This window comes from Centruroides sculpturatus, unplaced genomic scaffold (assembly GCF_000671375.1).
Source record: "Centruroides sculpturatus isolate CEXI.00-Female unplaced genomic scaffold, Cexi_2.0 scaffold167, whole genome shotgun sequence".
Taxonomy (NCBI): Eukaryota; Metazoa; Arthropoda; class Arachnida; order Scorpiones; family Buthidae; genus Centruroides; species Centruroides sculpturatus.
This window is the reverse complement of record NW_019384372.1, coordinates 10,493-25,236: the sequence shown is the minus strand read 5'-3', so window position 1 is coordinate 25,236 and position 14,744 is coordinate 10,493. Positions and strand designations below refer to the sequence as shown.

The 14,744-nt window shown below is 30.6% G+C and overlaps 1 protein-coding gene across 2 annotated transcripts in view; it reads right to left on the bottom strand.

The window, feature by feature from the left end:
- The window catches only part of LOC111615061 (low molecular weight phosphotyrosine protein phosphatase-like), a 27,439-nt gene extending 12,695 nt beyond the window's left edge, over nucleotides 1-14,744 (bottom strand). The window contains exons 1-2 of one of the 2 annotated variants that reach the window (XM_023356439.1): nucleotides 14,684-14,744; nucleotides 882-955 (exon numbers count right to left, since the gene is read on the bottom strand). In XM_023356439.1, coding sequence (XP_023212207.1) covers nucleotides 882-955; nucleotides 14,684-14,729 — 120 coding nt within the window. In that variant the 5' untranslated portion in view covers nucleotides 14,730-14,744. Of the gene's footprint in view, nucleotides 1-881; nucleotides 956-3,624; nucleotides 3,796-14,683 lie in introns of those variants that run through there. The other variant, XM_023356447.1, reaches the window with a different exon arrangement.

The window sequence follows — 14,744 nt, the reverse complement described above, 5'->3', positions numbered from 1 at the left end:
GACCATTTGTGACATGCCATAACAAGCAAAAATTTAAAAAACTAATAAGTAGGTTTAAAATTAATAAATACAAATGTATTCTGACAGTTTATGAGTTAATTATGCTTTTTATTTACAAAATTTCCTCAACCTTAACACAAAATAAGAAAAAAGTGAATTTTTAAGAAATTTGAGAGATTTTCCAGGTTAAAAAAACAATATTTTGCACATTTAATGCTTTCCAAAGAAAGCATTAAATGTGCAAAGAAAAGATGTGAAGAACAACGTATGGTAAAGACACAAATTGTGAGGTTCGTAGAAAAGTTTTTCTAAGAATATTTCCAAGTCTTTCTCACACAAGGGAAAATGGGTTAGGGATGTTCAGTATAAGTTTTATGGAACTAAGGAGACAGGGGTTTGAAAAAGTTTGGGAATCACTGGTTTAGACAATGGAAAAAGATGTTGAATAGGTTCACATCAAATTTAAAATTGACAATGGTAAATAACCTGCACCTGGCTTTCAAACTCATTTTAAAACACAGATAACCCAAATGTATTCACAGGAAATTACAGTATTTAGTGGCAATTGATTTTTTTAAATTTAATTTTAATTTAAAACATTTTTAATTTTTATCATTTAAATTTGAAAGGCATACTAAAACATCTACATCATAAGATTTAAAAAGAGCAAAAATTCACTTAAAATAAATCAGGCAATAGCCAGTCCTTGGATTTTTCTAGGCTCTTGTGTTTTTAATGTGTAAAAATAACCAGAAATTATCTCAGTTTTGTTTAATGTTTTATCTCTTTATCTCACAATACTGCAATATTTTTTGCATATTAATTAATTATTAATAGTTTAATTGTAAATTATTATATTAAAGAAAAATACAAAAACTCACTTGATCTGAAACATTTTTCTCCTTTGTAAGATTATCCAATATTGCTTCAGCAATTGGAGATCTGCAAATATTTCCTAAAAGAAATTACTAATTTTTTATTACACGGAATACAAACAATTTACAAAAATAAATATAAATACAGAAATTTTAATTTTTAATATAACTTATAATTATCATTATTTTTCTTTTACTAATTTTTTTTTAAATTAGTCTGAAGATAATTATAATTGGTGTATATTGTGCTCAAATTAATCTAGTTTATACAGTAGACTCCCCTATAAAACAGGTTCATATAATACGGATTCATATAATACGGCAAAAAAATTGTGACCGTATTTGTATAAACACGCTAAAAGAGACTCTTATAATCAATGTCATCGCCGACTCGTGTTGTGACAGGATTGTTCGAATCTAGACTAATAGCAGATATTGCACAAACCGTTGAGTTTAAATAAGCAGCAAACCTACTAAAAACCATTTATTATTTAATGGCCATAAAAATTATATTTATATTAATGATGTCTCCAAAATTCAGCGAATTTTTCACAGAAAAATAACTTATCAGAAACACACGCCTGCCGTTCGATGCACCGCTTCGCGACAAAAACAAGCTTAAGCAATGGCGTCATTGAACGGTGCACACTTGTTAAGTAATCCTACAATTTTTTGTTTATAGCATAGTTTATATGGATTATTCCCAAAAAATTATACATTTTTTGGAAATGTTGAGTCAAATTAGTCTAGAATCAATTAATTTTATGAAATAAAACCTTTCAAACAGCCATAGTCCCTAACTGCCCACTCATTGGCTCATGTATTTAAGTGATCGTAAAACATGGAATTTATATAAAACGGAACATATCTACCGTATTATAGGGGGTCTACTGTATATGCAAAATCGAGTTTATTTTATTGCTATTGATAATTGCTGACATAGAACCAAATCCTGGACTTTTGCAGGGATCTCCTAAATGTTCATATCTGCTTTTAATTAATCATGGTGTGCTTTTCATATCAGATTCCACAGAATATTGCCTGTAGCAAAAAGATGGACAGAAGGCTGAAGCAGTTAAAGTGTCAACCATAGCCACTGCCAAATAAAATTTGAGAAATGAGCCCATAAGAAAACTCTGGCTGCATGCCTAAACAAAACATTTAAAGCTATCCCATCTAGTAAGCAGTACTCAATTTATTTAAGAGAATTTACAACTCAACTGTTTTCCTCAGCTTGGAATAAAGTTAATAAATTTTTAAAAATAAAAGTGATAGATCTCATCCACAGAATTAATATCTGATTGTTCACTATTAACAATCAGAAAATGCTTTACTATTAATATTAATACAACACTTGCTAATCAGTTCCAACAGTGGCTAGATAAGGAAAACCCATCTAAATTTCAATTTCTGTTTACTAAGAATAAAGGCTTAATTAATTTAAGAATAAAGGCATTGAAATAACACTATTTCTATTATTGTGGTTAATTCATTGGAAATTTTTAACTGCATTTATTGACACAAATAAGGTATTTGATTCATTTCATTGATGTTCCAACATTAGTTAAGAAACTAATTCAAAAAAGAACTGGAAGAAAATTTTCCACTTTAATTCTAAAACTGTTATCTTCTTACCAGGGCTGTGGAGTCGCGCAAAAATCTAACGACTCCAACTCCGACTCTTCCTTACCATCCGACTCTCTCTGACCCCAACCAGGGGCAGATTTGTTACTGAAAGAAACCCGGAAATTGTGATGTCATCACGTGACCTCAGAATAAAAGATTCAATAAATAGAGTTCTAATAAAGATAGAGCATAGAAACTTTTTATTCCAAAGCTAAAAGACTTCTCTAAGTAATATATAAATATGTATTCGATAATTTTTACTTTTCCGGCTGTTATATATAACAGTGGAAAAGCGTAGCGCTCACTCAAAAAAATGACCCCTCCCAAATTTTTACATTTTTGGACTCAGGACACCTTGAAATTTCAAAATATGCAAAAGATTCGAGGTTTTTTCTATATGTGTGGATGTTAGACTGTGTGGGGGGCATGATTTTGTTTACCCTGTTTGAAGCCTAATAATTTCTATAGTCAGAATGGTCAGAATCGGAGTCAGATGGTTGTACATCCGAAAAATCAATTATCCAAACAACCCTAGTCCCAAATTGTTTTGGATAAATCGATGCTCTACTGTATTACAAAAGAAATGTAAAATGCTTGGTTGCTTTTTCTCACTCATTGGGGGATTTTTTATTCGAATCTGAAACCAAACATAAAATGACTGTTATCAATAAATAATGTTGTGAGTGTGATTGTTGTCCTTTATGGAAAAGAGCCAAGAATCCATAAACTTATTTCAAACAAGCAGCAACAAATTTCACACTAATTTTTTATAATTAAACAAGTTAATTTCATTTTAATAAAGTAAAATGAAACTTTTATGATCATTATCCTATAGATCAGGGGTGGCAAACCTATGGCACGCTAGCCCAAAGTGGCACACAAGGAGAAATCATCTGGCACGTAATGTATCATACAATTTCTGTCTTTTTCAATCATCCTTTCGGTTTATCACTTGATCATCTTTTTTTCAATCAGCTTTTTCACATTTATTCTAATTAAAGTGTATTCGTTAAATTTCTTTAAATATCATTATTCAAAGTCTGAAACCTTAGCATTCATAAACATCTTTAAAGCTAAGTATGCTTACAATATGGCATGCAAAAACAAAAAAGATTCACCATACCTGCTATAGATGTTTGTATCATTTTAAAAAATTCATGATAGTGATCCTCTGAATTCAAAATTGAGTTTAGTATTCATGTTTCAGGTCAGAAAGATTGGAGACCGCTCCTCTAGAGAGCATGAAACGTACAAAATACTTGATATAATACAAGTAAATCTGTACCAAGATTTTTGTTTGAATCTGAAGAATTTGACCAGGTTTCAAATGCATACTTTAAATAACTTTTAATTTATGTAACTAAAGAACAGAAACAGATTTAAGGTATAAATCAATTTAATTTATTAATTACTAGCTTACCCGTCGCGCATTGCTGCGATCTCAGAAGAAACGAAATTCAAGCAAACTCGTTATGATAAAATTCAATTTACATTTTATTATTTTTATTGAAACTTATTATTATTATTCATTTTCATCGGGAAAACATTTCAAAGTGTCGTTTCAATTCTATTTATTTATTGGAGTGTTTCTGGATACACGATATTTTTTGTTTTTCTGTCTGGTGCGTACACGAATAAATCGGAAGGTTTTTCGACGCATGAGCCGGCCACATACAGTTGTCCATGCGAGAAGCACGGATTCTCCAAATTTAGCCCACACACTCGCTGCGATTGTCAGAAGTGCGATATTCCCCATTTTTATATATATTTTTAAATCCTTTATAATTTTAATTATTTAATTGCTCCTTCCTCTCTTCCTTGGCATGTTGTGAAATTTCTGATAGTTGGATAATAAACCGTTTTATTGTAATTTGTTTTTTTGAATTATTAGATGATATTAAAATTTGGAAAAGGGGATCCCTAGATCTGTAAAATAGGCGAATTTCCTTCTACAACTTCGGTTGTTGTTCAGTATACAGTTAAACTTTTAACAAAGTTCGAGCGAATACGTAATTAGCAAAAAAAGTTGAAATAAAGTGATTAAACAAACATTATTACGAATATCGTAAACAACAGTTCACAAATGCATATATAGAAATATTTTTTGAAGTGGGGAATGGTCTTCAGAATTTGAAATCGATTGAACACACTGCTCGAATGCTCGTGTAAACGCGCGCCATCTATCGTAGGATAAATGTACTATGCCAAAAACCTTCGCGGGAGTGTATTAAAAAACTTTCCGAAGTTTTATGGCAATCGTACTATACCACAAACCTTCGCCGGAGTATATTAAACAACTTCCCAAAGTTTCACAGCAATCGGATAAATGGTGTGGTAATGCATGAAGAACAGACAGACACACACACACACACATTCATTTTTATGTATATAGATTATACTTTATTATAATGTAGCATTTTGACAATGAAAATATTAATGTATTAAATATGTTGCTTCTGTAAAAAGGTTCTAACCCTTCTTACTCAATAAATCAGTTATAATAATAAAAATTGTCATTACAGTCGACCCCCTATAACGGAAATTCCTATAACATAGCAAAAAAATTGTAGCAGTATTCGTATAAAGTGACTCGTAAAACGTCGTTGCCGACTCCTGTCACGACAAGATTGATCAAATCTGGACCAATAGTGGACGAGCAGCCGAACTACTTTCCGCCGCCACCCAGCGCCACGGTACGGAGAGTTTAGGCGGCTAAATTGAGTTTGCTATCGTCTGTACAGCATTATATATAAATTATATATAAATTAGGTACTGTATATATTATATATTAACTTAATTTATTGTAACTTTATTATAATTATATATATAATTTCCGCCGTCCAGCGCCACGCTACAGAGAGTTTAGGCTAGTAAGTTGAGTTTATTATCATCTGTACAGTATGTAAATTAGGTATCGTAAGTCTAATACAGTACTGTAATTTTATACGTTTCTTGTGAAAGAAACATTTTTTATTCAACGGCCATAAAAATTATTTATATTAATGATGTCTCCAAAGGTCAAGTTATTTTTCTGTGAAAAATTCGTTATCAGAAATCGCGGCCGCTGTTTCGTGCGCTGTTCCGCAACTAAAACAAGCTTGAGCAACGGCGTAGTCGAACGGTGCACACTCGGTAAGTAATCCTACAATTATTTGTTTATAGCATAGTTTATATAGATTATTCCCAAAAAATTATACGTGTTTTGGAAATGTTGAGTGGAATTAGTCTAGAATCGGTTAATTTTATAGAAGAAAACCTTTCAAACAACCTTAATCCGTAAACTTCACACGTATCGGGCTGCGATTGGCTCATGTATTTAATGATTCCTACAACGTAAAATTCAAATAACGTGGAACGTATCTAAGCATTATATGGAGGTCTACTGTATTTTTAAAATTTTTTCTTAAACTCTCTTCATATATAGGTTTAATAATTCAAGTTAAGACAAAGTATCAAACATATATATGAATTTTTTTTCTTTTCATTTAATATTAAATTTGCATTAAATTTATTTAGGACTATAAAAAAGACATGAACTTAGGATTGGTGGAATTTCAAGTAGTAATGAAGAGAGAGTTTATAATGTTATCAAATTAAATGTTTATTCAGTTTGATAAATTATTTCCATCAAATATACTTTTTTAAAAAACTTATGATTTTTCTGTTCTCTTACAATTTCAATAATTCTATAATTAACCAGATATATTAATTTGAAATAAATTATATGAAAATAAGTGAAGACAAACTTTTTGAACAAGTTTATTCAAAAACTTAGCTTTAATATCAAATTCATAACTAAAAATTTCTGATCTCTTAGACTATATTCATTTAGAACTTGATTTAATAGAAAATAATATAATTTTCAATTATTAATTTGATGGAAAATGAAAAGTCTCATACAAGAAATATTACAAAAAATTTAAGAGAATATTTCTTTTAAAAAAAAATCAATTTTTTAAAAAATCTTAAAAAATTAAAAAACTTCAAGGATTAATACTGAATACCACTTTTGTTTTTTACCTATAACTGCATTTTATCAGAGACAAAAACTACTAAGGATTACAATTGTTAGTCTTTATTACACAATGCATTTCAGGTGCAAAATTTTGTTTCACTTGCACTCCTTTTCAAATAATACATATCTACTGTTGTTTACTGATTGTAGATATGTATTACCTGAAAAGGGGTGCAAGTGAAACAAAATTTTGTACCTGAAATGCATTGTGTAATAAAGACTAACAATTGTAATCCTTAGTAGTTTTTGTCTCTGATAAAATGCAGTTACAGATAAAAAACAACGGGTGGTATTCAGTATTAACCCTTGAAGTTTTTTAAATTTTAAGATTTTTTAAAAAATTGATTTTTTTAAAAGAGATATATAAAAAAAAATCACACTATAAGTAAATATATATATATTTGTTACTTAAGAAAATATACCCAATAAAAAAATATTATAATGTGAGAGCCAAACTTAGTGAAATAAATTGTTTAAATATTTTTTGTTGAGAGAGAAAAAGTTTAGAGAAATAAACACCAAAAACAACATTTAAAAAGATCATTAAATTGTTTTCCCACAGACTTATTTCCTGGTTAAAGATGATACATCGAATGTGTCACCTGGAATCTAAGAAGAGAAAAAAAATAAACAACTATTGGTCAGTGATGGAAACCAGTCCTAAAGGCAGTGGAAAAAACCCAACGATACCCCCTTTATAAAAAGAAGGGGTTGATGTGTCAAAGACAGTCTCCAGAGTTAAGCGAACTAGAGGATTACTGTGTGGATTAGCCGCACCAGTGACTTTTTAAAATCACCACTGTGCAGGAAGACCAGCATCTAAGAAACCTCATCATTCGAAGGGACCTATTGAGACTCAAGGACTACAGTTTCAACTCTCATAACTAATATCAAGGTATTTATCCTCACGCGAAGTAAATGTAAACTCTCTCTCTCATTAATACGGGTTATCGGGAAAGTAGTAGTGTGAGATCCAAATAAACAATTTAAAATATGAAGTTAAATCTTAGTAAAATATTCTTTCATTTTGGTGTGAAATTAATGTTTTTCTAACGTGGGAAAACTGATAAAAGAGCCACTTCCTTTAACGGAAGTTGAAGCATCCTTTGTTTTCCACTTACCTATCAAAAATCTCACAACACTGGGAATTGTCGACCCTTCAATAATTGCCCTTTTCATCCGTTCACGAGTGAAGACAAATAAGCTGATTGGTCACAAATCATGAGATATAGTCAAAGATCTGCATGATTCGGGGAGTACGTCGAAAGATCCCATATTGAAAGGAGGTATCCCATATTCGCTCCCTAAGGCCAATGCCCTTAGTCAGGAGTACGAAACGGATCTTGGAGAAGACCGACGTAGTCCATATGTTGTCTCCATAAGGCCAAAGTCCTTAGTCGTATCCAATCGAGTCTAATAATGAGTTAATTTAGGAGAAAAGAAGAAACTTTNGCATAGTTTATACGGATTATTCCCAAAAAATTATACGTGTTTTGGAAATGTTGAGTGGAATTAGTCCAGAATCAGTTAATTTTATAGAAGAAAACCTTTCAAACAACCTTAATCCGTAAACTTCACACGTATCGGGCTGCGATTGGCTCATGTATTTAATGATTCCTACAACGTAAAATTCAAATAACGTGGAACGTATCTAAGCATTATATGGAGGTCTACTGTATTTTTAAAATTTTTTCTTAAACTCTCTTCATATATAGGTTTAATAATTCAAGTTAAGACAAAGTATCAAACATATATATGAATTTTTTTTCTTTTCATTTAATATTAAATTTGCATTAAATTTATTTAGGACTATAAAAAAGACATGAACTTAGGATTGGTGGAATTTCAAGTAGTAATGAAGAGAGAGTTTATAATGTTATCAAATTAAATGTTTATTCAGTTTGATAAATTATTTCCATCAAATATACTTTTTTAAAAAACTTATGATTTTTCTGTTCTCTTACAATTTCAATAATTCTATAATTAACCAGATATATTAATTTGAAATAAATTATATGAAAATAAGTGAAGACAAACTTTTTGAACAAGTTTATTCAAAAACTTAGCTTTAATATCAAATTCATAACTAAAAATTTCTGATCTCTTAGACTATATTCATTTAGAACTTGATTTAATAGAAAATAATATAATTTTCAATTATTAATTTGATGGAAAATGAAAAGTCTCATACAAGAAATATTACAAAAAATTTAAGAGAATATTTCTTTTAAAAAAAAATCAATTTTTTAAAAAATCTTAAAAAATTAAAAAACTTCAAGGATTAATACTGAATACCACTTTTGTTTTTTACCTATAACTGCATTTTATCAGAGACAAAAACTACTAAGGATTACAATTGTTAGTCTTTATTACACAATGCATTTCAGGTGCAAAATTTTGTTTCACTTGCACTCCTTTTCAAATAATACATATCTACTGTTGTTTACTGATTGTAGATATGTATTACCTGAAAAGGGGTGCAAGTGAAACAAAATTTTGTACCTGAAATGCATTGTGTAATAAAGACTAACAATTGTAATCCTTAGTAGTTTTTGTCTCTGATAAAATGCAGTTACAGATAAAAAACAACGGGTGGTATTCAGTATTAACCCTTGAAGTTTTTTAAATTTTAAGATTTTTTAAAAAATTGATTTTTTTAAAAGAGATATATAAAAAAAAATCACACTATAAGTAAATATATATATATTTGTTACTTAAGAAAATATACCCAATAAAAAAATATTATAATGTGAGAGCCAAACTTAGTGAAATAAATTGTTTAAATATTTTTTGTTGAGAGAGAAAAAGTTTAGAGAAATAAACACCAAAAACAACATTTAAAAAGATCATTAAATTGTTTTCCCACAGACTTATTTCCTGGTTAAAGATGATACATCGAATGTGTCACCTGGAATCTAAGAAGAGAAAAAAAATAAACAACTATTGGTCAGTGATGGAAACCAGTCCTAAAGGCAGTGGAAAAAACCCAACGATACCCCCTTTATAAAAAGAAGGGGTTGATGTGTCAAAGACAGTCTCCAGAGTTAAGCGAACTAGAGGATTACTGTGTGGATTAGCCGCACCAGTGACTTTTTAAAATCACCACTGTGCAGGAAGACCAGCATCTAAGAAACCTCATCATTCGAAGGGACCTATTGAGACTCAAGGACTACAGTTTCAACTCTCATAACTAATATCAAGGTATTTATCCTCACGCGAAGTAAATGTAAACTCTCTCTCTCATTAATACGGGTTATCGGGAAAGTAGTAGTGTGAGATCCAAATAAACAATTTAAAATATGAAGTTAAATCTTAGTAAAATATTCTTTCATTTTGGTGTGAAATTAATGTTTTTCTAACGTGGGAAAACTGATAAAAGAGCCACTTCCTTTAACGGAAGTTGAAGCATCCTTTGTTTTCCACTTACCTATCAAAAATCTCACAACACTGGGAATTGTCGACCCTTCAATAATTGCCCTTTTCATCCGTTCACGAGTGAAGACAAATAAGCTGATTGGTCACAAATCATGAGATATAGTCAAAGATCTGCATGATTCGGGGAGTACGTCGAAAGATCCCATATTGAAAGGAGGTATCCCATATTCGCTCCCTAAGGCCAATGCCCTTAGTCAGGAGTACGAAACGGATCTTGGAGAAGACCGACGTAGTCCATATGTTGTCTCCATAAGGCCAAAGTCCTTAGTCGTATCCAATCGAGTCTAATAATGAGTTAATTTAGGAGAAAAGAAGAAACTTTTAATATTGTGCCAAATCAAGACCTCTCCATGAAATGAAGTATGATCCAAAAATACAGAAGAAGATCAAGATAAAGTAAATTGAGGTAGTTTGTTTATAAATGAATTTGTGAGCTCTCTCTCTCGAAGCATATAATATAATTAATCCATTGTTTCTCATTCGTTTAATTATACTTTTGAATAATTCCATTTGTGTAATTTTATTTACTTTTATTTTATTAAATCTTTTACTATTTGTTTAAAGAAATGTCTCATCAATGTCTGAATCACATACATATTATCTCCACAAGCATGTTAATCCGCGTACCTAAATATGATTAACTGGTGTTGGGAACCTGACGTAGGAATGAAGAATTGTGAAATCCTTTAGTTCCGCTTTAAATAAATATTCTACTGTAAGTCCCTCCGCCCTCAATTTTCCTTGAATGAGGAAAAGCCATTCTTTTTGACAACTGAGAACTATTCTCACAAAATTGACACCAATTAAGTGATACACGAGTAATAAACTACTCCATATCCCAGGCTAGAATCTCACAGTAGCTATGTTAACTGAAATCGAATATGATTTGTATATAGCTTAAATAGAACAATAAACAGGTATTAAGTACTGGGGCTGGATGTCACGCCAACAGTTATCTCAATTAAAACTTCTTCCAAAACTTCAGACTATGAGGCGTTAATTATAACTAAAATATTTTATTCTTGCGAGCGCTTTCGACGTAAATATGCACGTTGTCTTCAGGCAATTCAAAAATGAATAGAGAATTCGAACCATACATTTAAATTTAAACATTAACGATATTAGCCATTTTTTGAATATAACTATTATAACTAAGATTTAAATTTTAGAACTAAAAACATTTAAAAATATTTAAAATTGGTACGCATGCGTTTTAAAACAAATAAACTTCGATAAGAATGGCTATTAATTATTTTGTAAATGCGAAAAACTGGCGCGCGTGCACCATAACATGCATAACATAAGAGCCAATTAGGATGGCAATTAAGAACAAGTAAATTTTACATTTTAAATTAAAATTAAAAATTACAAACAAAACAAAAAGCCTTTGTAAGCGCTCGCAAGAATAAAATATTTTAATTATAATTAACGCCTCATAGTCTGAAGTTTTGGAAGAAGTTTTAATTGGTATTATGTATATAAAGCAAATCTATAGAGTAAAATTCCTCTGCTTCTCTCCTTCCGCCTCCATCCCAGAACCAAAAGTCTGCAAGCGCGACTGTTCACGTAAAGAAAATTAATGGCCAATATTTATTTTTCTGTGTCTGTTTCAAGACACAATGGTGTCATCCTGACAGGGTGCCAGAGGTGCCAACCCTGCAGTCACAATAATATATATATATATACTATAATATTATTTTATTTGGTATATATATATATATATACTTATTTAACCAGACAGAATTTATGCATAAAAAAGTCTTTATGACTCTGGAAATCATACTAATATCACCAAACAAAAGAGAGAAAAAAAAAAATCACAAATATTAACTATTTCAATCTTCTAATTTTAATCTTATCCTGTTTTAAGTTTTGAACTCTTGTCCTTGAATTTCAAACTTCAAATCCCTTCTTTAAATTCTGTCTAGTTAAATAAACATATACACTACACATTGGTGCAGTCGAAAGGAATGAAAAATCGGCAGGATAGAAAACCTTCAGGATTTAAATTGACACAGCTTCAAAATAAAGGTTAATAGAATTTGGTATTTCATAGTGGAAGAGAACAAAACTGTTCAAAATAAGAAAATAGAAAACAGAAACCAGCTAGAGTCTTCTCTCTTCTATTATGTGCTGGATGAGTCAATTTCATTTATTTTTCTTGTGTTCATAAAATATAATAGTGACAGTGAACAGAAAAAGTCTAAAGATATCAGTGAAGATGGTAAATTCAGCCCAAGGTAGCAGAGCTTCCATAGAACAGAATTGCCAGGATAATGGTCATTCGGAATTCTTGGAAACTGAAGGATATCACAGCATATGAAAATGGTAGCAAATATGAACTGAAATGCTCCCACTTCAAATTAACAAACAAATAATCCTATGAAAAAACCTTTAACCAGCGTGAAGTATGTTCAATTATTCAAGCTAACGCTTTTGGATCCCTCCTGGGTCCTTCTTCAAGCTATGTTTTGTTTGTAACGATCTATCAGAACAAAGACCAGCTGTTTTTTGGAATGAAATTTCAAATAACGAACTTCAAAATCCAACAGGAATCATGTGCCAGCCCGATTCGAAAACTAAAGTTGTTACATAATGACCAGTTTCTTATAATGATGGTTTATGTATTTTTTATATGAATAAAATCCGTATTAGCGAGTCAAAGTCGGAGAAAAAAAATTATTATAAGCATCATTGCAGTTTAAATTGAATCATCTTTCTGGAATAGGGCTTGCCACACTAAAGATAAGGTGATTTCATCCTTGGAATTAATAGGTGATGATGAGTTGTAGGCTTTGCATATTTCAATTTGCTCTAACTACCTGAGGTGGTCCACATACAATGTTGTGATAAGGAGTTTGGCATTTGCGAAGTCTGCGGAGATCTCTGGATCCGAAGCATATACAGATAATGAGGTGGTAGATCTGTTGTGTAGGATGTCCCGTTGGTGTTCCTTCCATCTGACTCCAACCGCCCGTTTTGTGGTGCCAATGTAAATTAACAAACTGAGATAGGGAATGAAAACAAACAGAATAGAAAAAAACTGAAACAAAATTATCCAGATTAGCACAAAAAATTAGCTATTGAATGTCTCAAACTTGCAAAAGAAGCAATTGTAATTGGTCAGAATAATAGTATGGACTATTCAATTGGAATGGAAACAGATAAAAGGATACACACATTTATATCTCAATTATCTGATAAAAATGCAGAAGTTTTAATCTAGGTTTTTTAATTCAGAGAGACTTTTTTATTACATTCAGAATACCAAAGAATATAAGGCAAAAAGTGGCAATCCCCATTTTGATAGAAAAATGTGATCTGCTATTCTGTGCCCTTACAGGAATGATTTTATACACAACTCAAGTTGACAGTGCTGAAAAAGGAAAAGGGCTGAGATTACCAGAATATGCAGAATACAGGCAGTAATTCATGAAAGCAAATATTCCAAGATTTATTCAGATATTTAGGGAGTAATAAAGTGATAACTTTCAAAACATAATGGATTTATTTTATGAAGATAGATCCAGAAATGCAAGAATATGCCTTCCTGAGAGAAGAAATCCCTATCCCCATTAGCCAAGTTTTCTGAGAAAATTGTAGTAGTAAATCCACAGATGAGATTTAATGAGCCTCCTATAAAAGTTAACAAGAAATCAAAGAGTCTATTCAACCTAAGTTAATACCATCTCAAGAGATATTAGCTAATTGTCCATAAGACAATTAGCTAAAGTTTGTTCTCAAATTCCAATAGGAGATGGCATTTGAAAGTTTAGTGAAGTAATGTTTGTACTATTCTGGTTTATTATTAATATTGGTAGTTATTAGATTGTAGACTTTTTTGTTTATGTATCCTATCTGGTTAAATAAACACATATACTACAAATATAATAAATATTCAGAATGAAACATGAAAGAAACAAACATGAGAGAATAACATATTCACAATCTAAATGCATCATAACGATTTTCTATCATCTTTAGGTCCTATTCAATCTATCTAATATTTTTCCAAAATGTTCATTTTCTAATATGAATATATATTGATACACAAAACATTAAGTTGGTTATGCTCTATTTGAAAGAGACCATTTAAAAAGATCAAATGATGATAGAGAAGTTATAAATATTCTACTAACATGTTCAAACATATTTAAAAATAGGAGAAACTATGGATGACTTCATTACATCCTTTCCTCCTTAAAGGTTGACTTCACCAGGAAAAAACAGTTAAGTTCTTGAGATGTGTGAAAGGACATAATGAAGACATTTATAGTTTCTCCTATTTTTTACATATTAATGTAATCCTAGCCAAGGTTAATGCATACTCCACTCTAATTCCTCATTTCTATTTGAGAGCTAGCTTTTTTTTCATTTATAGTCATAAAATTTGAAAATTGTTTCTGCTTAATTATTTCTAAGGATTCTGGTTATAAAAAGGTAGTTTTTCATTTCTACCCTGAATCAAAATTATCTCAACAAAGTTATTGCAATGAATCGAAATTATATTAAACTAATCTGAACATTTTCCCTGCTTGAATGTATGCATCTTCCAAAGCAAATTTGGCGGGGAAAACATCTATTTTTCCCGCCAAATTTTACGTTTCCATAAAATTATGTCAATTAAATTTAACAAAACTTTAAAGTAGAACGATCTCCGTATTACACGATATATCAATTTGTTAGTCATTTCAATGAAATGCACACATGCACACGTGATTGAAACACTGACCTAAACAGACAAATAAAACGCCCTTCCTCTTACAGCTGTCCGCCATTTTGTTTTCTTAAGT